General features: G+C 40.4%; 2 protein-coding genes across 5 annotated transcripts in view; both read right to left on the bottom strand.

The window, feature by feature from the left end:
- GLIPR1 (GLI pathogenesis related 1) overlaps nucleotides 1-6927 on the bottom strand; it is a 48956-nt gene extending 42029 nt beyond the window's left edge. The window contains exon 1 of one of the 4 annotated variants that reach the window (XM_042947199.1): nucleotides 6692-6927. The gene's annotated coding sequence lies outside the window, so the exon portion shown is untranslated. The remainder of the gene's footprint in view (nucleotides 1-6691) is intronic. The other 3 variants (XM_042947200.1, XM_042947201.1, XM_042947202.1) reach the window with 3 other exon arrangements.
- Nucleotides 1149-25806, bottom strand: part of GLIPR1L2 (GLIPR1 like 2) — a 67420-nt gene continuing 42762 nt past the window's right edge. The window contains exon 9 of the mRNA XM_042948330.1: nucleotides 1149-1304. Within this exon, the coding sequence (XP_042804264.1) occupies nucleotides 1149-1304 (156 nt within the window). The remainder of the gene's footprint in view (nucleotides 1305-25806) is intronic.

The raw sequence follows: 25806 nt of genomic DNA, 5'->3' as shown, positions 1-25806 counted from the left end.
CAAGGAAATTTAGTGACATTTTGTGATTGCTTGCGCAATCCCCATTGCACACATACAACTCCCAAGAATAAGCAATATTATCTTGGTATTGAAAAGAACTAATCAATTTTTTCTCTAATTTCTTGAAAATAACAAGCAAAAGGGAATGTCTGCCCTTAGAGACTCTTTTTACATTATTATGCCAGGCAAATTAGCCCTTCTGAGCTACAACCCTCAACACTTCTTAATTTTCACAAACAAAAAGGTCTCCACAACAAAAGCCCACAGAAGAGGGTTTGCTCAGAACAGGAACTTTTAGCAAGGAGCAAATGCAAGCCTCTGCTTCTTTTCAAGAAGGCTTACAACTTGGCTGAGTCTTTCCTGTTCTTACCCTGGTCTTTGCCATCGTGTCCTTGAAAAGTACGCATGTGTGTTAAGAAAGAAACTTGTTTTCAGTGTTAATCTCTCTGAATGGTGGCAGTTTAGATTTTTTCTTTACTTCCTTCCTTTTCTTTATTGTGGATTTTTTTTTTTTTTTTTTACAGTAAGCGTATAGTAATCGGAAAAAAGAACACCCTAGAACTATTTTTATTTTGGAGAACCATGGGATCTTTATAATCGTACACAAATTAACTGATATACACTGCTGATAAAGGCTTGCATAGATAAAATGCTAAAGGATTATCGAGTATCCCTGTACTTTTTGTTTGAAGAGGCCTCAAATAAATGAAAATTGAGGAGGGTAACCAGTCATTGTTCACGATGTCATGAGGAGGCCACTAAGGTGTAGATCATTCACAGGGCTATGAGAAAGACAAAAAAGATTAATAAGTGGAGAGCTCCAATAATCCAAATAAATTGAGGTCATGGAACCAGTTGGTTGGATTTAACCATTTCACATTGTCAGATAACTCCTGTTCAACTTGTATCTGTGTTTCCTGTTGAATATCTAATGGTTTTGATGTAGCTGGGAAGACAGAGCATTAATCTCAGATTGTAAATTGGGGGAAGAAGCTCCTTGCAGGTGTTTTTTCACTAACTCCCAGGAGTGCTGAGACATATTATATTGTAAGAGAGTGACACAAAGTTTGTTATGTCGCCAGTCACATTGTATACTTTGATGATCAACAAGTGCCTGTTGGCGGTCCCCCATGCATTCGAGGGCTGCTTCAGCGCTTGTCGTCTTGCCTAATACTGTTAGCAACCTGCCTTTGAGTAGTCGTTGCCTTGGTGATATCAGTCATTACGTGATTGACTACTTTAGCATTGCGGATAGACTTTGTCAGGGAGACCTCGGCAACAGAGGCTATGGTTAAGATGACAACCTATGAGATAAGGAAGGCAATGAGCCATCCAACAAATCTTTTAGGTCTCCACTTAGAAATGGCTTGGGCTAATTCAGCAATACCGTTGCACCCTTCCCAGGGCCCTGTTAGATTTACCGGCAACCAAATTTGAGGCTATCCTTTTAAGATAAACATAGGCGAGACAGAAAGTTTGGTGATGTTATAATGGCTGCTACAGGCTGTGTACCAAGCCAGAGGAGGTACTTCAAAAACAATATGGGTTGTTGAATCTTGTATTAACCGGCTTAGTGGAAATTATGAAAACATAGGGATGAGGTGTACAGATCACGACGCTGTCTGGGACAATCTGTGTGAGATTCATATGAAAGGTACCATTACTATTAGCATAATGCCTGTGAGGGAGATGGCATAACAAAACAGGAAGGCTAAGACGCTGTAAGTTGTGATGCCACAGGTTATGTGAACCTGTTTTCAATTCTTAATATTGGCCCTGAAAGTCCACCATCAGTGCAAAGGATGGAGAAGCTATGAGGTTCTGAAAACCCAATTGGTTTGCCCACTGAGGTTGTGTCCTTTAGGACCCTAGTTAATGAGAGTAAGATTTTGAAAAAAATTCCTCTTTATGGGCAAGGGAGGTCCGGCAGGGCTGCTAGATGACTGAAGAGCCACAAGGGGGCCATATCTTCTTTATGTGGCAATGATCAGTGGGGAGAAGTGGATGAGATTCCTTGGTGGAGGTGGATGTAGCGAAGGAGGCTACTGAAATGAATGTCAAATTTGCCTTGTGGTCCTGTGTTTTAGGCACGTGGTGAAGATACATCTGTGCTGTGATTTTTAAACATCCAGAAGGTTTTCAAACATCCAGGTTACACAAAAAGGAGGGAAATGTGATGATGATATGGGGCAAGCTGACAGCAAAGCACAGGCTAACATCACCCCATCCACCCCTAGGTGGGTTATGTGTGATATTCCTTGGACACTCCTGGCTACTCAAGAACAGAGAAAAGGGGTTTAAGTACTTGCCATGGTGATGTGGGAGACTAAGACAAATGAAAAATTAAATTTCTTTACTGCCTACAGCCCATTGACAAGTCCTTGAAACTGGCAGAGTGACTTCCCTCTAGGAGCTCAGCTGCCTCAATGATGACACTTTCTAGGGGTAAAAGGGAATCTTAGCTTAACATTATCCTGACACCCAGGATCCCGTAAGTCTACTTTGACATATAAAAATTCCTTTAGAAACTTCCTTTATCTCAACTGCCCCAAGATAGATGCTGGCAATCATACTCCAAGCTTATGGCCCTCAATACACATCTGAAGGGTCTCATGACCGAGGTTTTACTAAACAGTAATAAATGGAGTTTCCCTAGCAACAGCTAGCCCCTCAAGGTCCTGGAAACCTTGCTTCCAAGATTCCTCAGAGACTTACTCTATCCCTGACCCCCGCCCAACCTGAGGGTATGTAATGAGTTACCCATCATGACCCCATACAGCTCTTCTGCCCACGGGTCCTGTCCCCGTGCTTTAATAAAATCACCTTTTGCACCAAAGACTTCAACAATTCTTTCTTGGCCGTCAGCTCCAGACCACCCTACCATCATCCCAAAACTTCATTAAGGACACAAAAGGAACAGAAGTATTCAGCTTTAACCAATCTCTCCATTTAGTAAGAGGGACTTTTGGCAGAAGCCAGATGCCTCCAGTCCAAAAAGAATCATTACTGGTTAGTGGACGGTCTGCATCCCACCATGTAAACAGCTTAAATAAAGGGGGGTCTATGATATGAACCCAATACAGTGAGGAAAAAGCAGTAGTGGTCCGGATAAAGAAAAAGATTCAGCAAATCATTACATTAGCCGAGTTTTGAGAAACTACAGCTAAATATGCTAAAAATCTGTTTTCTGGGGTTGGTGGCGCTCAGACACGGCCTATGACCTCACTGACATATTGATCAAGCTTCTTAAGTTGTCTGAAGGTGACATCACTTGCCTTGGTTGTTTGTGGGCATGGTCTCCCCTTACAAAGACAAATCGGCCATCTGAGGAAGCGGGTTGAAAGGCTGATCCTTCCAAATCATGGTATGGTTTGATCAGATGGGCACGTGCCCAGTGCGGTCCTGATGGGAGAACACATGCATGTCCCCATCCCCATGTTATCAGTTCATAGGGTCCTTTCCATGAATTATTGCCTTGTATATCTTTAAGTAGCACTTAGGCTCTGATACTTGAGCCAGGAGATGTGGTGCAAAATGCCATTCAGCAGCTGTGAGGCCATGGGAATCACAATTTAAAAAATTTAGAGTGTGTAAGGCTTTATACAGTGAATTCCAAGGTGGGGGGTCATTGTGCAGTTTCACCCTTTTTTGTTTGTGAAGCAATTTTTTTTTAATTTAATGTTTATTTATTTTGAGAGAAAGAGAGAGGGAGAGACAGAGTGTAAGCGTAGGAGGGTCAGAGAGAGGGAGACACAGAATCCAAAGCAGGCTACAGGCTCCTAGCTGTCAGCACAGAGACAGACATGGGGCTCGAACCCACAAACCATGAGATCATGACCTGAGCTGAAACTGAATGTTTAACTGACCGAATCACCCAGGTGCACCTGTGAAGCATTTGTTTTAAAGTGGCATGTGTACATTCTATAATAGCTTGTCCAGTAGAGTTATATGGTTGTTAGCAAAACTTAGCTCCTTTAACATAGAGAAGTTTTAACTAAATAAAGACCTGAAAAAGACAAAACATAAGCTTTGGTTTTCCCAGCAGACAAAAGAGAAAAAAAACGAACAACTTTGTTTACATTTTCTTATCAAGAGCAGATCAACAGTCCAAGAAAACTTAGTCTCTTGAACACAGAGAAAAGCAGAATTTGAATCTTATACCAGTGTACTTTTAAAATCTATTCATTTCAACATTAGTCCATCCTGACCACACATAAAATTCCTTTCCAAAGATTTCCCTTCACGAACCTTCTACAACTTTCCTTTGCATTCAGATTTTGTCCCAAGCCATTTCTCTCCCAACAACAAGTCTCATTTAGGACAAAATTACTTTCTTTTACCTTCAACAAAAAAATGTATTCCCATTCTTTATATCTTTCTTACATATCTCCTACTTTTCTACATATGGAATTGCTTTCCTTATTTCCATCAGTCTTTAGTACACTTAGCAGAATTTTAGTTCTTAGAAACCTTAGTCTCCAATGAAAACTTCATAACTGATGAGGGAGTGTGGGGCAAGCTGAGGGTAAAATACAGGCTGGCACACACACTCCCCCCCACCCCCCGGGGTAATATGTGTGACATTCCCGGCTACCCAAGAACAAAGGAAAGGGGTTGAAGTGCTTGCCATGCTGATGTGAGAAACTAAGGTAAATGAAAAATTAAGTTCCCTTACTGCCTACTGCCCATTGACAAGTCCTTGAAACTGGCAGAGTGACCTCTCTCTAGGAGCTCAGCTGACTCAATGATGACACTTTGCTGGGGGCAAAAGAGAACCTTAGGTTAACAGTGTCCCAAATGGGAGGATCCTGTAAATCTACTTCCTGTATCTCAACTGCCCCAAAATATATGCTGGCAATCATACTCCAAGCTTATGGTCCCCTAATATACATCTGAAGGGTCTCATAACTAAGGTGATATTAAACTGTAATTAGTGGAGTTTCCCTAGCAACAGCTAGCCCCTCAAGGTCCTGGAAACCTTGCTTCCAAAATTCCGTAGAGACTTACTCTATCCCTGACCCCCTCCCAACCTGAGGGTATATAATGAATTACCTGTCAAACCCCAGTGCAGCTCTTCCTACCCATGGGTCCTGTCCCCATGCTTTAATAAAATAACCTTTTTGCACCAAAGAGGTGTTCAAGAATTCTTTCTTGACTCTCAGCTCTAGACCACCCCATTATCACCCCAAAACTTCATGAGTAACCAGTTGAGAACTGTTATATCAGAATTTTTTTCAGATGGTAAGTTTATCAAGTGAGCGCAATGCAGGTTTTCCATAGTAAAATTTTAATAAAGTATGAAGCATGTTTATCAGACCCAAATAGTCTTAGTTTCTCTGCAATAAGTCAAAAGCACAAACCTACATCTAGTCATCAGTGCTTTAGCCTTTTATCTCATTAGATAGCCAATGAATTCAATCCCATTTATTGTGCAAACAAAACTTTAACGTCTGGTTACCAAGGACTGAAAGCTATCTCCACAATTACCCATGACAACTTTGAGACAGACAAAATTAACCATTATTTTAAGTCATCCTTTTGCTAAGAAATTGCAACAGAGATAACACAAGCTTACTTGACTTTCAGCAAACCTAGATAGAATAAATTCCATATTTAATGCTGATAAACAGGTCTATCAAAACCCAACAAACTTAAATTATCTTAAACACTGAATATGGTTTACTTGGGTCCACTTAAGACAATTTGTTCTCCATGGTTAATTTTTACCTGGAATGCTGGTGGGGAATATGAAGTGGGGGGGCCCAAGGGGGTGCTCTTTGCTCCCGGACAGGAGGGTAGGAGGAGGAACTAGTGGTGCCTGAGGCACTGAGGGTGGGATAGGAACCAGTTATGCAGGGGCCGCACCCCAGATGCTGCAGAAACAGAAGGGGGAGGGGAAGGATGAGTCAGTGAGGTTTGGCCAAGAAGCCTGGAAGCAGATAAATGCCCAGAGAGCAGAGAAAGACGTCTCCGGGTCCTAAAGCCTGTCAGCTCAGAGGAGCAGACGCCAGGTTTTGTTTTGTTTTGTTTTCCATCAGCTAGTGGAATTAGGCAATCCATGTCAGGCCAGAGAAGACAGGGAATTTCCCCGAACCAAATGGGGTTTCAGCAGCTGCTTGGAGATATTCCTTAAAGTCCCTGTCCTGAGGTACACTAACTACAGTTGGCTCCAATTATCATAGTCATTAACCAGGGAAATGAATGAATGAATGAATGATTGGGAGGAGTAGGCACAGAAGGGGCGGTGGAGGGGTCATCATCCATAGTAGGAGGTGTCGTAGGAGAGGTGGGTGTTAGGCTTTCTTTCTTAATTTGTTCCTTCTCTGGAGATACACGTAAGTGACATAATGCTGTACGGACTAAACTCCAGGTCACTAAAATGGAATCAGGAAGCTTCTCTCCTTTTTCAAGTTTTCTTGTTAGATTTTTTCCCACTAGCTCCCATAGATCCAAATCAACTGTACCATGGTTGAGGAACCAGGAACAGGCATCTCTTATTGCTCATAACAATTTACTTAATTGATCTTTTGTAACCACACAATGAGCCGCCTTTAAAAGCTGCTGTAAAGTTTTTAAATATAATAGCTGTTCCTTTGGCATTTTTTGGCCCATGGTAGAGAAAGAGAAAAATATTCTCACTGAAAACTAGACACGTTGGCAGCTATCCCAAGAGGGTACTGCTGTCCCTTACCGCGATGTGGTCTGTCAGAAGTCTGGACAATTTCACTTTCTTTGCCTGAATGTGTCCATTCTGCCCCCTGAAAATCTTCCTCTCAAGTCTATCACTATTGCGTCAGTGTCACCAGTTGTGGATTCGGCTTCGGGCTTTGTCCAGTAAAGCTGAGGAGAGCAGAAAGGACTACTCAAAACTCCATTCAAGTCAAGAGAGGTGAGAGGGAGGCTAAGGGAAGTTTCCCCCAGCTGCTCCCAAGCTCCCGTATTCGTTGAGTCTGCATTTAGGGAAACATTGCACAATACATCAGTGGGCTACGTGCCAGTAAGAATGTATAGAAAGCATGCAGAAAAACAAGGCAGGATAAAATATCCCATGAGATAACATAGTCTAAGGAATTTATGAACACAGGCAGGACCTAACCCATAGATATACATTAACTAACCCGTAGATATACACTAACTAGATAAGCAAAGCAAGGCCACTGTTTTCAGCAAGGCCAAAAAGCAGTTTTCTGCTTTGCAATGCGTTCCCTATAATCTTCTAACCCAGGACATTGCTCTTTGATTTCCCTGACACAGAGCATGGAGCCTGTTTGGGATTCTCTGTCTCCCCTTCTCTCTGCTCCTCCCCCACTCATGCTGTCTCTCTCAATATAAATAAATAGAATTGGCCATCATTTTAAGTCTTTTTGCTAACAAATTGCAACAGAGATAACACGAGCTTATTTGACCTTTAGTAAGCCTAGGTAATAAAATGACATTGAGGCACTAAGGCAGCCGCGAGGAGGGTCATGCTCTGCATGTTTCAGGTGTTTATCAGTGGGCTGCAATCTGCAAGGAGATTTATTTAAGTTACATCTCTCTAGCCTTTGTTTTCCTCGTCATTCCCCCTTCCCCCCTCCCCCCTCCCCCCTCCTCTATTTCCTCCTTTCCTTTCAATCATCTCCTCCACAGTTGTTACCATCATCTTTGCTTTCTGTTTTTGTTTCTCCTCATCCTGAAAGGGCGGGCCTACGCCAGCGGACTCCATCTTGTTCTGTGTCCTTCACCTAGACCACGCCTCCTCCCCTTGAGTAACCTCCCGCTCACCCGTTCAAACTTCCTGATCAAAACACGCCCAGCGACCTGCGTAACAGGACTCTGACCCTTCCCCAGCCAATCAGCTGAGGCCACAGCCATTACCTCACCAACTGCCCTTAGACCCCTATAAAACCTTTGTGCTTTTAAAACTCACTCTCTCTCCCCGGTATCTCACCGCTGCGTCGGTGCAGGTAGTGGATTGAGCTCGAGCTAGCTCGAATAAAGGTTCTTTTGCTTTTGCATCGGACTCGGCTCCCTGGCGGTATTTGGGGATCACGAATTCTGGGCATAATAATCCCTCTTTACAAATATCTTTTGTGCCTCCCTGAGCAATCCTTCCATTTGCTTCTCATTCCATCCATCCGTCTTCTGCACTTTCTGGCAATATCAGGCCAACTTCTAGTGACAAAATTAACCTTCAGGAGACCCTGCCCAATAGGTTCTCTGAATGTAGAGGCCTGAATATTTCCTCATTTGATCCCTAAGCCTCTGTAAGACAGTAGTTGGGGTTTCCTCCTTCTCTTGCTATATCTCAAAAGCTTTGGCGACATCCTGATATCTTGGAGCTGATTCCCTGATCCCTTTATTAGCTCTCTTAGATCCTGCATCCTAACACTGTCCCCAGGATCATGGTCATCCCAACCAGGTCTACAAGCAGCTTTGTTGAGCTCGCCTAACACCCAGGCTGGGTGGGTGCTCTCTTTCCCAAATAGACATTGCAGCCCTCATGATAATTCCTCTTTCCTCTTCGGTAAATAAGATATTTGTGATAATGTTTATTCTTGGGCTGAGCTGATGTGTTATCTGGTCCCCAGAACTGATCAACCTGATCTGCCAAGCCCAATAGAGCTTCCAACAGTGGTTTTATTTCCTTCTTGAAATTCCTTACCTCAGAACTGGTGAGGGGGGCACTGACAAAGCCAATTTCTACCTGTCCCAAAGGGACCTCCCTTAATGACAATAACCTAGAACCCTTTCCTGAGCCCCTGGAGGGAAGAGGGAAGTTCTCTATGTCCTTCCCACATTGTTCCAGTTCTTTCCTCAGATTTGGACACAAACTAGTAGACAAGGAGCGTCCTCCCAGTACTGTAACATTTGTCCCAGTGGACTATCTGGGGGAATCTGAAGAGTCCCCACCTCTTTCTGGGTGTCTCTTCCCTTACCCCTAATACTAGAATTTCTGTTCCCCATCCTTGACCAGGCTAGTTCCTGCTTCTGAGTTTCCCTGGGATGTTCAACCACCCTTAATGGAGGTTTCCTGAACTCTCCAGAACCTGCTTCGTCTGTCTCCAGATGTTTCCCTTGCAGGAGAAGGGAACCTTGGATCAAGACTCAGCATTCCCTTTGTATCTAGGATACTCAAGACTCAGTATTCGCTTTATATCTAGGATACGTCTCAGTCAAACACACTCAGCCTCTGAGGATTTCCGGACTCCCAAGGTAATACTTATAGGCTAACTTGCCTACCTTAGTCCCTGCACGGAATTACCAGGTCGCTGCCATAGGCTACACCCAGCATCACTTCTTCTATCTCCATAGGTAAAAAAAGTTCTTGAGTTCCACGAATCCCCCAAGGGCCAGGGGCCCTCTTGCAAAAAGGCCACCCAAACTGAGGTGGGACACGTCTCCCCTCTCACAAGAGGACCTGGACCCTGCCCACTGACGTTAATCTCGGCCAAGCCCCCAAATTGCCAGAAATAAGCCCACTGTTATAGGTGGGGAGTGGATAGAAACCCGAGACAAAGTAGAGGTGCTTGATCCAAGGTGTGTGGGAGCATGAAGTTCCTACGCCAGTGACTAGGAAGCTGGGTAAAGCCATTTCCACCTCTCAGGTACCGGTGCATGGGCACACGTACACTGATCCACCTCAGTGAGCTAAGTAGCGCCACCTAGTGGAGAACAGAACCATTACACTAAGCCCTGCCTAACAGTGCCCTCTAAGCACACCCCCCAGAAGACCATTGCAAGTCACTCTACCTGCTTAGTATATGGACCATAGAGTGCTTCATAGTTTCAGTTCTAGGAGATACTGGATGTAACCATTCACGTTTCATTCTGCTCACTGGTTCGATTATTTGTTCATTTTCTTTGCGTCTGTATTTGCTTAAAGTTTTCTTTTTTCATTCTTTCTTTTCTTTCTCTTTCTTAGTTAAAAAAAATTTATTTTTTTACTTTATTTTTTATTTTTAACTTTTTATTCTATTTCATTTATTTTATTCTGTAATTTAAAACATTTTTTTCTTACTGTTTTTTCTTCTTTCCTTTCTCTTTCTTCTCTATTCTATCAAGCCTCTTTCAACAAGCAGACCAAAACATACCTGGGATCCAGCTTCCTTTATTTGATTTTTTGTTTTATTTTTAATTTTTTAATTTTAATTTTTAATTTTATTATTTTTTCTTCCTCCAAAATGACAAAATGAAGGAATTCACCCCAAAAGAAAGAACAGGAAGAAATGAAAGCCAGGGACTTAATCAACACAGATATAAAATGTCTGAACTAGAATTTAGAACCACGATAATAAGAATACTAGCTTGCATTAAAAAAAACATAGAAGACACCAGAGAATCCCTTTCTGTGGAGAGTAAAGAAATAAAATCTAGCCAGGCTGAAATTAAAAATGCTATAACTGTGATGCAATCTCGACTGGATGCCATGATGGTAAGGCTGGACAAAGCAGAGCAGTGAATGAGTGATATAGAAGAAAAAAATATGGAGAATAATGAAACAGAAAAAAAGAGGGAAACCTAGGCTACAGATCATGATACAAGACTTAGAGAACTCAGTAACTTATTAAAAAAATAACATCCAAATTATAGGAGTCCCAGAAGGTGAAGAGAGAGAAAAAGAAGCAGAAGATTTATGTGAGCAAATTATGTCAGAAAACTTTCCTAATCTGAGGAAGGGCACAGACATCAAAATGCAAGAAGCACAGAGAACTCCCATTAGATTCAACAAAAACCAACCATCACCAAGGCATATCATAGTAAATTCACAAAATATACATACAAGGAAAGAATTATGAAAGCAGCAAGGGGAAAAAGCCTTTAACCTATAAGGGAAGACAGATCAAGCTCACAGCAGACCTATTCACAGAAACTTGAGAGGGCAGAAAAGGAGTGGCAGGATATATTCAACGTGCTGAATTGGAAAATATGTAGCCAATAATTCTTCATCCAGCAAGTCTGTCATTCAAAATAGAAGGAGAGAAAAAGTTTCCCAGAAAAACAAAAACTAAAAGAGATCATGACCACTAAACCAGCCCTGTAAGAAATTTTAAGGGGAACTCTTTGAGTGGAGAAAAGGCAAAATTAAACAAAACAAAACCAAAAGCAACAAAGACTAGAAAGGACCTGAGAACACCACCAAAAACACCAACTCTACAGGCAACACAATGGCACTAAATTCATACATTTCAGTACTCACTCTAAATGTCAATGGACAAAATCCTCCAATCAAAAGACATATGGTATCAGAATGGAAAAGAAAACAACACCATCCATATGCTGCTTACAAGAGACTCATTTTAGACTTAAAGACACCTGAAGATTGAAAGTAAGGGGATGGAGAACCATTTATCATCCCAATGGTCATCTAAAGAAAGCTGGAGTAGCCATACTTATATCAGACAAACTATATTTTAAAATAAAGACTGTAACAAGAGATGAAGAAGGGCATTATATCATAATTAAGGGGACTATCCACCAAGAAGGTCTAACAATTGTAAATATTTATGCCTCCAACATGGAATCCCAAATATACAAATCAATTAATCACAAACATAAAGAAATTCATTGATAATAATACCATAATAGTAGGGAACTTCAACATCCTAGTTACAACAATGGACAGATCATGTAAGCAGAAAATCAACAAGGAAACAATGGCTTTGAATGACACACTGGACCAGATGGATTTAACAGATATTTTCAGAACATTTTATCCTAAAGCAGCATAATACACATTCTTCTCTAGTGCACATGGAACATTCTCCAAAATAGATCACATACTAGGTCACAAATCAGCCCTCAACAAGTATAAAAAGATTGAGATCATACCTTGCATATTTTCAGACCACAATGCTATGAAACTTGAAAAAATTTAGAAAGACCATGAATACTTGGAGATAAAAGAACTTCCTACTAAAGAATGAATGGGTTAACCAAGAAATTAAAGAGGAAATTAAAAAGTACATGGAAGCCAATGAAAATGGAAACACGACAGCTCAAAACCTCTAGATGCAGCAAAAGCAGTCATAAGAGGGAAGTATATAGCAATCTAGGCCTTCCTAAAGAAGGAAGATAGGTCTCAAATACACAACTTAACCTTACACCTAAAAGAACTGGAGAAAGATCAGCAAACAAAGCCCCAAATCAGCAGAAGAAGGGAAATAATAAAGATTAGAGCTGAAATCAATGATATCAAAATCAAACAGAACAGATCAATGAATCCAGGAGATGGTTCTTTGAAAGAATTAACAAAATTGATTAATCCCTAGCCAGACTGATCAAAAAGAAAAAGGAAAGGATCCAAATAAATAAAATCACTAATGAAAGAGGAGAGATCACAACCAACACCACAGAAATACAATCAATAATAAGAGAATATTATGAGCAACTACATGCCAACAAGTTGGGCAATCTGGAAGAAATGGACAACTTCCTAGAAACATATAAACTACCAAAATTGAAACAGGAAGAATAGAAAATTTGAACAGACCCATAACCACTAAAGAAATTGAATCAGTAACCAAAAATCTCCCAACAAACAAGAGTCCAGGGCTGGAGGGCTTTCCAGGGGAATTCTACCAAACATTTAAAGAAGAGTTAACACCTATTCTTTTGAAGCTGTTCCAAAAAATAGAAATGGAAGGAAAAAATCCAAACTCATTCTACAATGCCAGAATTACCTTTATTCCAAAACCAAACCCCCTTAAAAAGCAGAACTACAGACCAATTTCCCTGAAGAATATGGATGCAAAAATTCTCAGCAAGATACTAGCAAACCGGATCCAACAATACATTAAAATAATTATTCACCACGATCAAGTGGGATTTATTCCTAGGACGCAGAGCTGGTTCAATACCCATAAATCAATCAATGTGATACATCACATTAAAAAAGAAAGGATAAGAACCACATGATCCTCTCAATGGATGCAGAAAAAGCATTTGACAAAATATAGCATTTCTTCTTGATAAAAACCCTCAAGAAAGTAGGGGTAGAAGGAACATACCTCAAGATTATAAAAGCCATATATGAAAGACCCACAGCTAATATAATCCTCAATAGGGAAAACCTGAGAACTTTCCCCCTAAGTTCAGGAATATGACAGGGATGGTCACTCTCACCACTGTTATTCAACATAGTGTTGGAAGTTGTAGCCTCAGTAATCAGACAACACAAGGAAATGAAAGGCATCCAAATCCACAAGGAGGAAGTCAAACTTTCACTCTTCACAGACAACATGATACTCTATGTGGAAAACCCAAAAGACTCCACCAAAAAACTGCTGGAACTGATGCATGAATTCAGCAAAGTGGCAGGATATAAAATTAATGTAGAGAAATCTGTTGCATTTCTACACACCAATAATGAAGCAGTAGAAAGAGAAATAAAGGAATTGATCCCATTTACAATTGCACCAAAAAAACACATAAAATACCCAGGAGTAAACCTAACCAAAGAGGTGAAAAATCTATACACTGAAAACTATAGAAAGCTTATGAAAGAAATTGAAGAAGATACAACAATATGGAAAAACATTCCATGCTCATGGATCGGAAAACAAATATTGTTAAAATGTCAATACTACCGAAAGCAATCTACATATTCATTGCAGTCCCTATCTTATCAAAATAACATCAGCATTCTTCACAGAGCTAGAACAAACAATCCTAAAATTTGTATGGAGCTAGAAAAGACCAGGAATAGCCAAAGAAATATTGAAAAAGAAAACCAAACCTGGAGGCATCATAATTCCAGACTTCAAGCTGTATTACAAAGCTGTAGTCATCAAGACATTATAGTACTGGCACAAAAACAGACACATGAATTAATGGAAAAGAGTAGAGAACCCAGAAATGGACCCAGAGTTGTATGGCCAACTCATCTTTGACAAAGCAGGAAATACTATCCAATGGAACAAAGATAGCCTCTTCAGCAAATGGTGCTGGGAAAACTGGACAGTGACATGCAGAATGAACCTGGACCACTTTCTTACACCTTACACAAAAATAAATTTAAAATGGATGACCTAAATGTAACACAGGAAGCCATCAGAATCCTAGAGGAGAAATCAGGCAACAATCTTTTTGACCTTGGCTGCAGCACCTTCTTACTCAACATGTCTCCAGAGGCAAGGGAAACAAAAGCAAAAATGAACTACTGGGACCTCATCAAGATAAAAAGCTTCTGCACAGTGAAGGAAACAATCAGCAAAACTAAAAGACAACAGATGGAATGGGAGAAGATATTTGCAAATGACATATCAGATAAAGGGTTAGTATCCAAAATCTGTAAAGAACTTATCAAACTCAACACCCAAAAACTAAATAATCCAGTGAAGAAATGGGCAAAAGACATGAATAGACACTTCTCCAAAGAAGACATCCAGATGGCCAACCGACACATGAAAAAATGCTCAACATCACTCATCATCAGGGAAATACAAATCAAAACCACAATGAGATACCACCTCATGCCTGTCAGAATGGCTAACATTAACAATTCAGGCAACAACAGACATTGGCAAGGATGCGGAGAAAGAGGAACCCTTTTGCACTGCTGATGGGAATGCAAACTGGTGCAGCCACTCTGGAAAACAGTATGGAGATTCCTCAAAAAATTAAGATATAGAACTACCCTATGATCCAGTAATTGCACTACTAGATATTTATCCAAAGGACACAACAGTGCTTATTTGAAGAGAAACATGCACCCCAATGTTTCTAGCAGCACTATCGACAATAGCCAAATTATGGAAAGAGCCCAATTGTCCATTGACCGATGAATAGATAAAGAAGATTGGTATATATATATATATATATATATATATATATATATATATATATATATATAATGGAATATTACTTGATGATCAAAAAGAATGGAATCTTGCCTTTTGCAACAACATGGATGGAACTAGAGTGTATTATGCTAAGCAAAATGAGTCAGAGAAAGACAAATATCATGATTTCCCTCATATGTGGAACTTAAGAAACAAAATAGATGAACATAGGGGAAGAGAAGCAAAAATACATAAAAACAGAGAGGGAGACAAACCATAAGAGACTTTAAATACAGAGAATAAACTGAGAGTTGCTGGTGGAGTGTTGGGTCGGGGGATGGGCTAAATGGGTTATGGGCATTAGGAGGGCACTTGTTGGGGTTAGCACTGGGTGTTCTATGTAAGTGACGAATCACTAAATTCTATTCCTTAAATCATTATTACACTATATGTTAACTAACTTGGATTTAAATAAATAAAAAGAACAATGAAAAAAAAAAGCAAATAATAAGCCTATTGACCCAATGAAAGGAATGACGGGGAGACTTGGACTTCAGTGAAGCGAGGCTTTAATCAATGTTATGGCAAGAGTGGGTGTCTAATGGATAGGCACACTCAGGGCAGTTATAGCAGACAATTTGTCTCTTGGCATGCAAGTCCCTCCCCTGGTTCTTCATTGGCTGAGTACTACAGAGGTTACAGCCTTACCTGGACATCGCCTGTGCCCATGGAAGGCAAAAAGTAGTCTGACTGGAACAAATGTACATTCCCTGAGGTGACGCAGCGACTTTCAGTACGCCCTCCCTTTGTTCTTTGGTGCATGCTCATTGCAAAGCCCTTGAAAATAAGCCTGAGAAATGGAGAAGGGAAGAAGAACCAGGGAGTGAAGTGTCTAAAATAGGGGACTCCATTATGGGGGGGGGTGTTCATATAAATTTCCAAAAGGTTGTAAACCTACTGTTAACTAGACAACACAGCTTTTATTTGGTATTTCTGAAAATGAATCATCTCCCTTACTTCTCACAATACCTCACACAATAATAACTTGGTATAAGCCGGTTTTATGTACGCTAGTGTGTACAAGTTAAGTCTAATCCAAATCCTAGGAACAATTAGTTAGCACTGAAGCACTCTAATCAGGAATCCAGACTCCAAAGGTGCTCTTAGTATTTTAGATACGGTTATGAAAATTGACACCCGAGAGTTTGTTAATTAGTATAAGGATGTTTACGAATAATTTCCATTGGCAAAATGAACACTGTTCAAGATGGATGGTTTGTAGGAAGGTTGAACATGCCCTCCAGCCATTGCATGAATAAGGTGGAGAGCAAGAGCCGAGTACAGCTGTCTTACAGAGGCCTCGGTCTCCTGCCCTCATTTGATATTAATATAGGGTCTGCCTGATTGCAAATCCTACTTGCAGTGAAGAGCACAATTTCTTTAAGCTGTCCGTGTTCAAATAAATTCCTATATACTGGCTAAATGACTGAGCATTTTACTTTTCTGTTCCTTGACTTCCTTATCTTCAAAAAAATGGGATAGTAATAACATACTTCATTGAATTGATAAGAAATTATTTGTAAAAAAAACAGTGTTTGGGGTGCATGGATGGCTCGGCTTGTTAAGCATCTGACTCTTGATTTCCACTCAGATCATGATCTCACTGTTTGTGGGATCGAGCCCCACATCAGGCTCTGTGCTGACAGTGCACAGCCTGCTTGGGATTCTCTCTCTCCCTCTCTGTCTGCCCCTCCCTCACTCATACTCTCTCTTTCTCTCAAAATACATAAACTTAAAAAAATGGACTCCATTAAAAAAATGTTTACTGCGTGCAACACACACATAAGTACTGTATCTATTAACTATTATTATTACTTCCCTTTAATAACTTAGGCATGCATATATGCTTCCCATAGGTACAACTGAGACTAAGTTTAACCTAGAACATTTTCATACTTTATAGCATTACCTTTAGATAGGCTAATTGCTTAAAAAATATATCTTGACAGTATAAGAATTATGCTATAGATTCACAGTGGATTTTGATGCAAATTATTCAGAATGGTGTTAATTTGTTTCTTAATAAACTCTTTATCTTCTGATTTTTTATGCCACTGCATTTGATATTCATTTGGATAGACTAAATTATTTATTTTCCTAATTTTAAAATGAATGGACTCACCCAAATTGATATTTTATAATTAGTTTTTAAACATCTTTGGAGATTAAATGGAAAATGGTAGGCAAATGCCACTTTCTTTCTCTCTCTCTCTTTTTTTAAAAAAATATATTTCTTTTCTCTACTCAACAGTTGAAGATACACTTTCAAAATATAATTTGCCTTCTTTGGGGTGCCTGGGTGGCTCAGTCAGTTAAGCACCAACTTTAGCTCAGATTGTGATCCCACAGTTTGTGAGTTCAAGCCCCACATCGGACTCTATGCTGACAGTGCGAAGCCTGGAGCCTGCTTCAGATTCTGTGTCTCCCTTTCTCTCTGCCTGTCCCCTGCTCACACTCTGTATGTGTCTCTCTCTCTCAAAAAATAAATAAAAATTTTTTAAAATTGCCTTCTTGAAACCTGTAACTTTATAAAGTTTATTTTTACTTTCATTTCTTTTGCCTAGCTTGGATGATTGGGGGCTTGAGGTTATGTGCAGTTCTCAGGACTGGGTGAATTATCTTTGTGTATTCAAGAATAATTATAACTATCTTGAAACTTTTCTTGGAACTATGAAGAAGGAAGATTTATTTCCCCACTACCCTTCTAAATTCTTGGCTGAGATACCTCCTATAATAAAAAGACAGATTAACACTGGAAAATAAGCAGAAGTTTAATAACATGTATACCTCCTGTACACATGAAAGATACCCAGGAAAACTGAGTAGCTCCCTAAAATGGCCCAAGCCACTGCCTTAAACACCATCTTCCAGTAAAGACCAAAGACTGGGGAGGAGAAAGCCAGTTATGAGAGGTTACTAGGAAAGGCACAGTAAACAAGAGTATGGTTGTTATGTTATTTTTCTAGGCAGCTAATGGAGGGTCAAAATTTTCCCCTGAGACCACAGGTCTTGATTGTTTTCAGCTCAAAATAGTCCACGTGCCAAAGTGGCACATTTTGGAAAAATATTCTGAATTCCTTCATTTTCCTCAACTCCTTAAAAATATTTTTTTAACGTTTATTCATTTTTGAGAGACAGACAGAGACAGAGTAGGAGAGGGGCAGAGAGAGAAGGAGACACAGAATCGGAAGCTGGCTCCAGACTCTGCTGATAGCACAGAGCCCGACATGGGGCTTGAACTCACAAACTGTGAGATCATGACCTGAGCCTAAGTCAGATGCTTAACTGACTGAGCCACCCAGGTGCCTCTTCCTCAACTCTTTATTAGTAAAAATTCATACTCTAACCATTTTTTTTTTTTACCCTAGCAGAGCCAACTGCATCGTTAGGTTGGTAACACACCCTGGTTTCTTGTCCTTACTACCTAACATAGAACCAAAAAGTCTTGCAAAACCGTCCATAAGATGGTGTCCAAGTGTTTGTTTTACATTAGCTGGTGAATGAATCCATTTCCACCAATAGTTTGTGCTACTTTTCTAGGCACGTGCTACTTTTCTGGTCTTTTCTCTTGTGTGGCCACCATTCCACAAAGGAACCAGGCCATCAGGGTGGATCCCAGGGCAGTGCTCTATGCCCAGGTGCCTTTTAGATTTTATTTACACCCTCTCTGTGTTCCTACGGGGTTTAGATTAAAAGATGAATCCAAATCATAGTCCCCATGCTGTTCATAATCTTTTCTCGCTGTCAAAGTCTAAATAATTTTCCATTGGTTCCAACTCAACCTAAGTGCCCTCTTGGAGGGCTCCCTAGTCTTCATGAAAATAGGATTTCAGGGGTACCTGGGTGGCTCAGTCGGTTAGGTGTCTGACTTCAGCTCAAGTCATGATCTCTTGGTTCATGGGTTTAAGCCCCGCATTGGGTTCTGTGCTGACAGCTCAGAGCCTGGAGCCTGCTTCAGATTCTGTATCTCTGTCTCTCTCTGCCCTTCCCTTGTTCATGCTCTGTCTCTCTCTCTCTCTCTTAAAAATAAATAAACATTTAAAAAATATTTTTAAGAAAATGGGATTTCGACCAAACATGCCCAGGTATGTCCAGATTGTACTTGGCCCCAACAGGAAATCCCTACCCACTGTTCAAGAGGTACTAGCCACTATGCAAAAATATTTTCTATATTTCTATCTCCAGCCTTGAGCTCCTGTCATGTATTCAGCTGCTGCTTGTCATCTCCATACACGATCTTTCCCATCTCAGTACATTACAACTCAGTCTCCAAATTCTCAGGACAAAATCTTGGAGTCTCCCTTGATTCCTGTTTCACTCCTCACATGTATGTACTCCATTAGTAAATCTGATGGACTCATCTTTGAAGTAGATCTGGAATTCATCCACTTCTCACCACTCCCTTTTCAATCAGCCTCTCTTCACCTCCAACCTGGATTATTGCACTACCTTCCTCAGTAGTCTCCTTGCTTTCTCCTCTGCCCCTACATTATACTTTCCTGCCACCAGTCAGAAGTATCCCTTTATAATCTAAGTCAGTTATGTCAAAACCCTCCATGACTTTGATTTGGAGTTGAGCAACTTGAAGAAATAGCCTCCACCTTGTTTCCTTTGTTTGTTTGTTTTTTGCTGGGTGATTAGCAACAGACATGTACAGCTTCTGGGGGGTTGCGGTTTAAAAGGTGGTAGCTTTCTAGAATTTCTGACAGCCAACAGTTGTGTCCTGCTGGTGGCATTTGTTACTTGACAGCAACAGTGGTGATGGTTTTCTTATCAGCCAGACCTAGGCATTGCTCTGAGAAGTTTTGCCTGCAGACTGTTTTCAGTGCCCTCAATTACCCTGTCAATTTCTTATAAGTGCCTTTGCTGCTTAACTTTGTCAGAATGACTTCTTTTGTTTGCAACTAAGAATCTTGACTTTTTGAGGAGAAAGAAAAAAACCTCTCAGAAGATCCCCTTTTTTTAACATTTTGGGGTACTTTCAATGTTTCATATACATATGTATGTTTTTAAAATACAGTAAAACCTTGGTTTGCGAACATAATTCATTCTGGAAACATGTTTGTAATCCAAAGCACTCATATATCAAAGCGAATTTCCCCATAAGAAATAATGGAAATGCAGATGGTTCATTCCGCAATCCAAAAATATTCATATAAAAATGATTACAATACAGGGGCGCCTGGGTGGCTCAGTCGGTTAAGCGTCCGACTTCGGCTCAGGTCACGATCTCTCGGTATGTGAGTTCGAGCCCTGCGTTGGGCTCTGTGCTGACTGCTCAGAGCCTGGAGCCTGTTTCAGATTCTGTGCCTCCCTCTCTCTCTGACCCTCCCCCGTTCATGCTCTGTCTCTCTCTGTCTCAAAAATAAATAAACGTTAAAAAAAAAATTAAAAAAAAATGATTACAATACATAATATAAAATAATGAAGAAAATACAATATATATAGAAAAATAAGTTAACCTGCACTTACCTTTGAAAACCTTTGTGACTGGTGTGAGGGAGACCAGAGAGAGGAGGTTTATTGTGTAGGATGACTTTCATGATCACTAATGGAATCACTGTTATCTATTGGCTCAATGGCATCTTTTCCTGCATGGAAGCCATCGTATACACTTGCATGGATGTTGGCACAGTACAGTATTAATAAACTCTTGTCATATACTGTTTTTAGTGTAACTGGCAATAAGGCAACAGAGGAAAGGGTCTATATCTGCAGGCAGCCTGACCTAGAATGAAGCAAAGCATTCCTAAGCTTACTCTTGGATGGAAAAGCTTACTCTTGTGCTTTGAAGTGACAAAAAATACACTAATGCCAGTTGTGGGCACTTGCCAATGTTCTGAAAAATCACTGATTTCTGCCAAACACTGTGGCCTGAGACCGAGCATCCGAGCATGGGAGGCAATCACCCACAATCCCGCAGTGAGAGAGAGAGAGAGAGAGAGAGGGAGGGAGGGAGGGGGAGAGAGAAGAACCATTGACTCAATTGTGATCATTTGACATCTGGCGTCACTTACTACTCATATTGCAAGATATCATTCATTTAACAAGTTAAAATTTATTAGAAATGTTTGCTTGTCTTGCAGAATACTTGCAGAACAAGTTACTTGCAATCCAGTGTTTTACTATATATATATATATATATATATATATATATATATATATATAATTATATATATTCAGAGACTTATTTGTTAAATGAAGGCATAGTTTTATGCAACTTCGTATCTTGCTTATTTTTCTCTACTTACTATCATTTCATAAGTATATTTTTGGCTGTTGTAATTCTTCATAAACATTTTGAGGACTGTACAGTGTTTTCTCAAATGAATGCATTGTACTTTTATTGCTGGATATTTAGATTGTTTTCATTTTTTCTTTATTATAAATAACACTGCCATGATTATATTTATACATAAGGCCTATTCCAAATTTATTAGGATTGATTCCTAGAAATAGAATTACTGGATAATGAGGTATGAGTGTTTTTAAGATTTCAAATATGGAGTGTCCAATTACCCTCTTAGAACTTGTATTAATTTATACTTCTGACACCATCATGTGGGCACTGAGATCATATATTACCCTAAATATTGGAACAATGTATATATATGAACCTGGTTGAGCGTATTGTCTGAAAGAATCAGAGCTAGACACTAGTTAAAGCAGTAAAGTAGATTTTATTCAGAAACTATTGCAAAAGGGGAAAAGAGGCCCCAGTATAGAACTGGGCTCAGTTCTGAAAACAATAAAGGCAGCTGGGGATTTACAGACAGGAAGCAGAGTTGGATGTGGGGGAGGCGTTAGTGGATGAAAAATTATAAAGAGCAGGCCAGACTTATCAGATATCAAGGGTGAGAGGTGAGAAATTTGATTAGATATTGAGGGTAATCATATATCAAGGGTGAGGGAGATTTTCTCTTGCCGGGGCCAAGGGAAGGCCACTTCGTTGTAAAGATTATTTTGACCTGCAAGCAATCAAGACCATTTGCCCCTCCCTTAACAAAATAGAAGCATCTAAAATGGGGGTCTTTTCCAGAATAGAGGTTTATTAGCAGAGATAATTTGTACTTGAGTGAACCATCTGTGTGGAAGGGCAAACATCTAATTACCAAACATTTCTTCCTCCTCTTCCTTCTTCTTTTTTTTGGGGGTGGTGGTGGGTGGTGGGAATTATTTATTTATTCTAACTTTTTAAAATTCTTATTTATTTATTTACTTACTTATTATTTTTAAAATTTACACCCAAGTCCTCCTTCTTCTTATCACCTTGTGAAGTGCATTCCTTTCCTCTGAGGTCCTAGACCCCTCCCCCCTTCTCCTTAGTTCAAGGTGACATAAATACCTCATTTTGCCTGACTGCTTTTGGAATTTCCATGTCTATGTGGATTCCCTTCACATACATTATTAAATTTGATTTTCTCCTGTTAGTCTGTCTCAGAGAATCTCTTAGATTCCTTTTTAAAATTTCAATTTGTTTTGAGAGAGAGAGAGATAGCGAGTGAACAGGGGAGGAGCAGAGAGAGAGGGAGAGAGAGAGAATCCCAAGACACAGGGCTTGAATACATGAACCATGAGATCATGACCTGAGCTGAAACCAAGAGTCAGATGTTTAACCAACTGAACCACCCAGGTATCCCTGATTCTTAGTAAGCTAGAAAGACCTTGAAGGGGACAGAATTCTTGCTCCCCAACACTCTCAACTGACAGGACTGTTGATAAAACTGGGCTATGCTGGTCTGGCAAGGATAGGGGGTAGGGGTAAGGTTGAGGTCTAGTCAAGAGGACAGCTTGGAGGAGTCTAACCAAGTCTCATCAAGAAGAGTGTCTTGTTAATGTATGTAACTTAAGTACTTCCTGTTCTCTATCCTTTTGTACGTTAGATGTTAGTTTATCACTTCCGAACTTCAGCTTTAGCCACACAAACCTCAAGGAACAGTTTTTTCCAAAGGAAGTCACAGTGGAACTTCTAAATTTTGCCTTTGGTATAACATCCAAACCAATTTACAAGCACTGGAATCAATTCTGCTCAAACTTAAACAGAGTAGTCATTTTAAAAATATGAACTCAAAGGTGTTACCATGAGAATTAGTAACATGCATTTCTAAACTCTTAAGCATTGCTAAACTTGTCTTTCTATACATATTTCTAAAAACTTTCCTTAGCATGGGCATATTTCCGAGAAAAACATTACTGAAGGTTCATATTCTCTGCATTTCTTTGTTCAGTAAGAGTCCAAATATGACCTGAGTTTCAGCATAAAAATCTGCCTGGGTCTACCTTTTCTGCTTCTCTATGGAGTGATGCTGTTCTGATTTGAATAAAGCAAAAAGGAAGTTGTCACTGTGCATACCATCAAGTGGCTTCAGGGCCTCTCTGCAGGGACTCCATCAGAGAGTGCTTCACAGGCTACAGCAGTTATATTACCAGCCTCTCCGGAAACCAACAAAGATCTTTGCACAAACTGCAAATTGTGTGCAGGAAGACCAGCTCTCAGGAGGAGAGGCTGAGACAGCTGGTATGAAGTTACCATAGCAACATGCCTGCACATTCTGCCCTTTGGCTTTTATCTTGTCCAAGCCTGAGAAGCCTGATAGTCATATCCTGGACCATTTCACTTACACAAAGAAGATGGTTATCTTCCGCTAGGTCACTATGGTCCCTTCACAAGACAGAGATCCATGGTCGTGTACTTTTCATGGCGTGGCATGTCATGGTCTACCATGTTCTGAGTTAATGTTTACCTCATTGTGATCCTGGAAAGTATGTCTCGTACAGCTAAATTTTTGATGAGGAAATTGAGCCTCAGTGTTAAGTAACTTGCTCAAGCTCACAGTGAGTAAATGAAAGAAGTGAATTAAACTAAGGGTTATCTCTCTTCTTTGTACCAATGACTCATACATCTTGTGCATTAGGTGGCCCGCACCACGACAATTCTCCTGTGCTTTTAATCATCTCTCCCTAGTGTTTCTAGGCTACAGGCAAAGTTTGAGAACCACTCTTTTTCACCACATAGCTTCTCTTTGTCCTAATGACATCTCATCTCTGGCAAAGTACTTAGGCTGAAGGCACTCATTCACTCTCATTTCCTGTATCTTAGGACGGTGGAGCCAAAATTCTCCTAGTTTTCTACTGCTGCTTCTGGACCATCGCTACATGAGCTTTCCTCAGTAAGATTTTCTAAGTACGTGACATTCATTTGCATTGAATTCCATTCTTACCCTCATCATCCTCAGATGCCCCCTACAATCCTTGAAGATGTGGACTGTGTGTGGTCCATAGTGGTAGTCTCTGTTTGGATATCTAACACCCTGCCCACAAACTTCTTTAGCCAACTCTACTTCATTGATTTTAACACATCACTCACATAGATGTATCAGCTAGAGCTACTCTGCTTCCAAACTCCAACTGAAATACCCTACCTCCAAATTCCTACAATCTTTTGCCTCCCACCTCTCAAGCGCTGGCACAGTCCCTGCTACTAAATCTGCTCTCTGTGCTTTTGGTGACTCTGAAGCTTCTCATCTTACTCTCTCACCCATCACCTCCCCCACCCTCTAACCTGTTTGTTCCTTTTTTCTATCTAACCTAGGTACCAATGATCAGGAATCATAAGCATGTTCACACCAGTATCTCCCATAGCCTCACTTTAGGATCTCCCTGTGAGCTTGGTCAGCCAATCCTTGACCAAAAATGTGTGTTGGTTTGATTTCTACTAAGTAGAACTACAGAAAGTAGAAAACCCGTGCTGCTGGGCATCATCAATGTTTTTTTTGTTCCTCAGCATTTTAAATCAGTTACTTTTATTATTATTATTTTTTTTTGCAGTGGTTTATCCAAACCTTTCACAATCCTCAAGCCACCTACCCACCCTGGAGAGCTGCTCTCCTGTACTTTGGCTTCATTAAGCTTCTCAGCAGGCACCACATGCCAAGTTCCTCTCTGACTCAGTGTTTCTGTTCCTTTTGACTCAACTGTCATTTTCTTACTCTTTTCTTTGTCAAACTGCTACTCATCCCTTAAGGCTCAACTCAAATGTTGCCTTTTCTCTGCTGCATTTTCTGACCTTCCTTTCCTCTGTGCTCTCTTATTCCCTTTACACACATGTCTTCCTTTTCTGCTAAATTATGAGGCGAACTGGCTGCATTATATCACCTCTTACTGTCTCTCCCTCTGCCTTAGTCCTCTCAGGCTGTTATAACAAAATACAGACTGAGTGCTTTAAACAACAAAACTTTACTGGTGGGACAAGCCACCATCTGTGTGCAGGCTGCTTCGGTTCCTGGTGAGGGCCTCTTTCCGGCTTGCCGCAGAGGAATGCCTTCTCACTCTGTCATCACATAGTGCAGAGAATGAGAGCAAGAGAGAGAATTCTGGTTTCTTCCTGTTCTTATAAAGACACTAGTCCTATCATGAGGCTCCACCTTCATGACCTCATCTAAACTTAGTTACTTCCTCAAGGCCCCTCCTCTTAATACCATCACATTGGGAGTTAGGGCTTCAATGTGTGAATCTGGAGAGGGTGCAAACATTTCGTCAGAATGCCCTCTGATTCAGAATCCTCACTTCAAATCACATTAAGTAAACAGAAGCCTGGTGGGATATTGGACAGGATGTGCTCTAGAGCTGAGGCACTTGCAAGGTCTCAGTCTTTAAATTTGTGCTGTCTAGTGTCATAGCCATTAGTCACGTGGGGCTTACTGAGCCCTTGAGATGTAGCTAGGTTAAATTGAATTGTGTTCTAAGTATAAAATACATACTGCAGTTTAAAGACTTTATGTAAAACAAAGGATGTAAAATTTCTCTTTAACATTCTTTTTTTATTAAAAAATTTTTTTAATGTTTATTTATTTTTGAGAGAGACAGAGACAGAATGCAAGTGGGTTAGCGGCAGAGAGAGAGGAAGACACAGAATCCGAAGCAGGCTCCAGACTCTGAGCTGTCAGCATAGAGCCCGACGCGGGGCTCGAACTCACGAGCTGTG

Source organism: Panthera leo, chromosome B4, assembly GCF_018350215.1.
Source record: "Panthera leo isolate Ple1 chromosome B4, P.leo_Ple1_pat1.1, whole genome shotgun sequence".
NCBI lineage: Eukaryota > Metazoa > Chordata > Mammalia > Carnivora > Felidae > Panthera > Panthera leo.
Note: the sequence above shows the minus strand (reverse complement) of the source record. Positions and strands in the feature narration are given on the sequence as shown.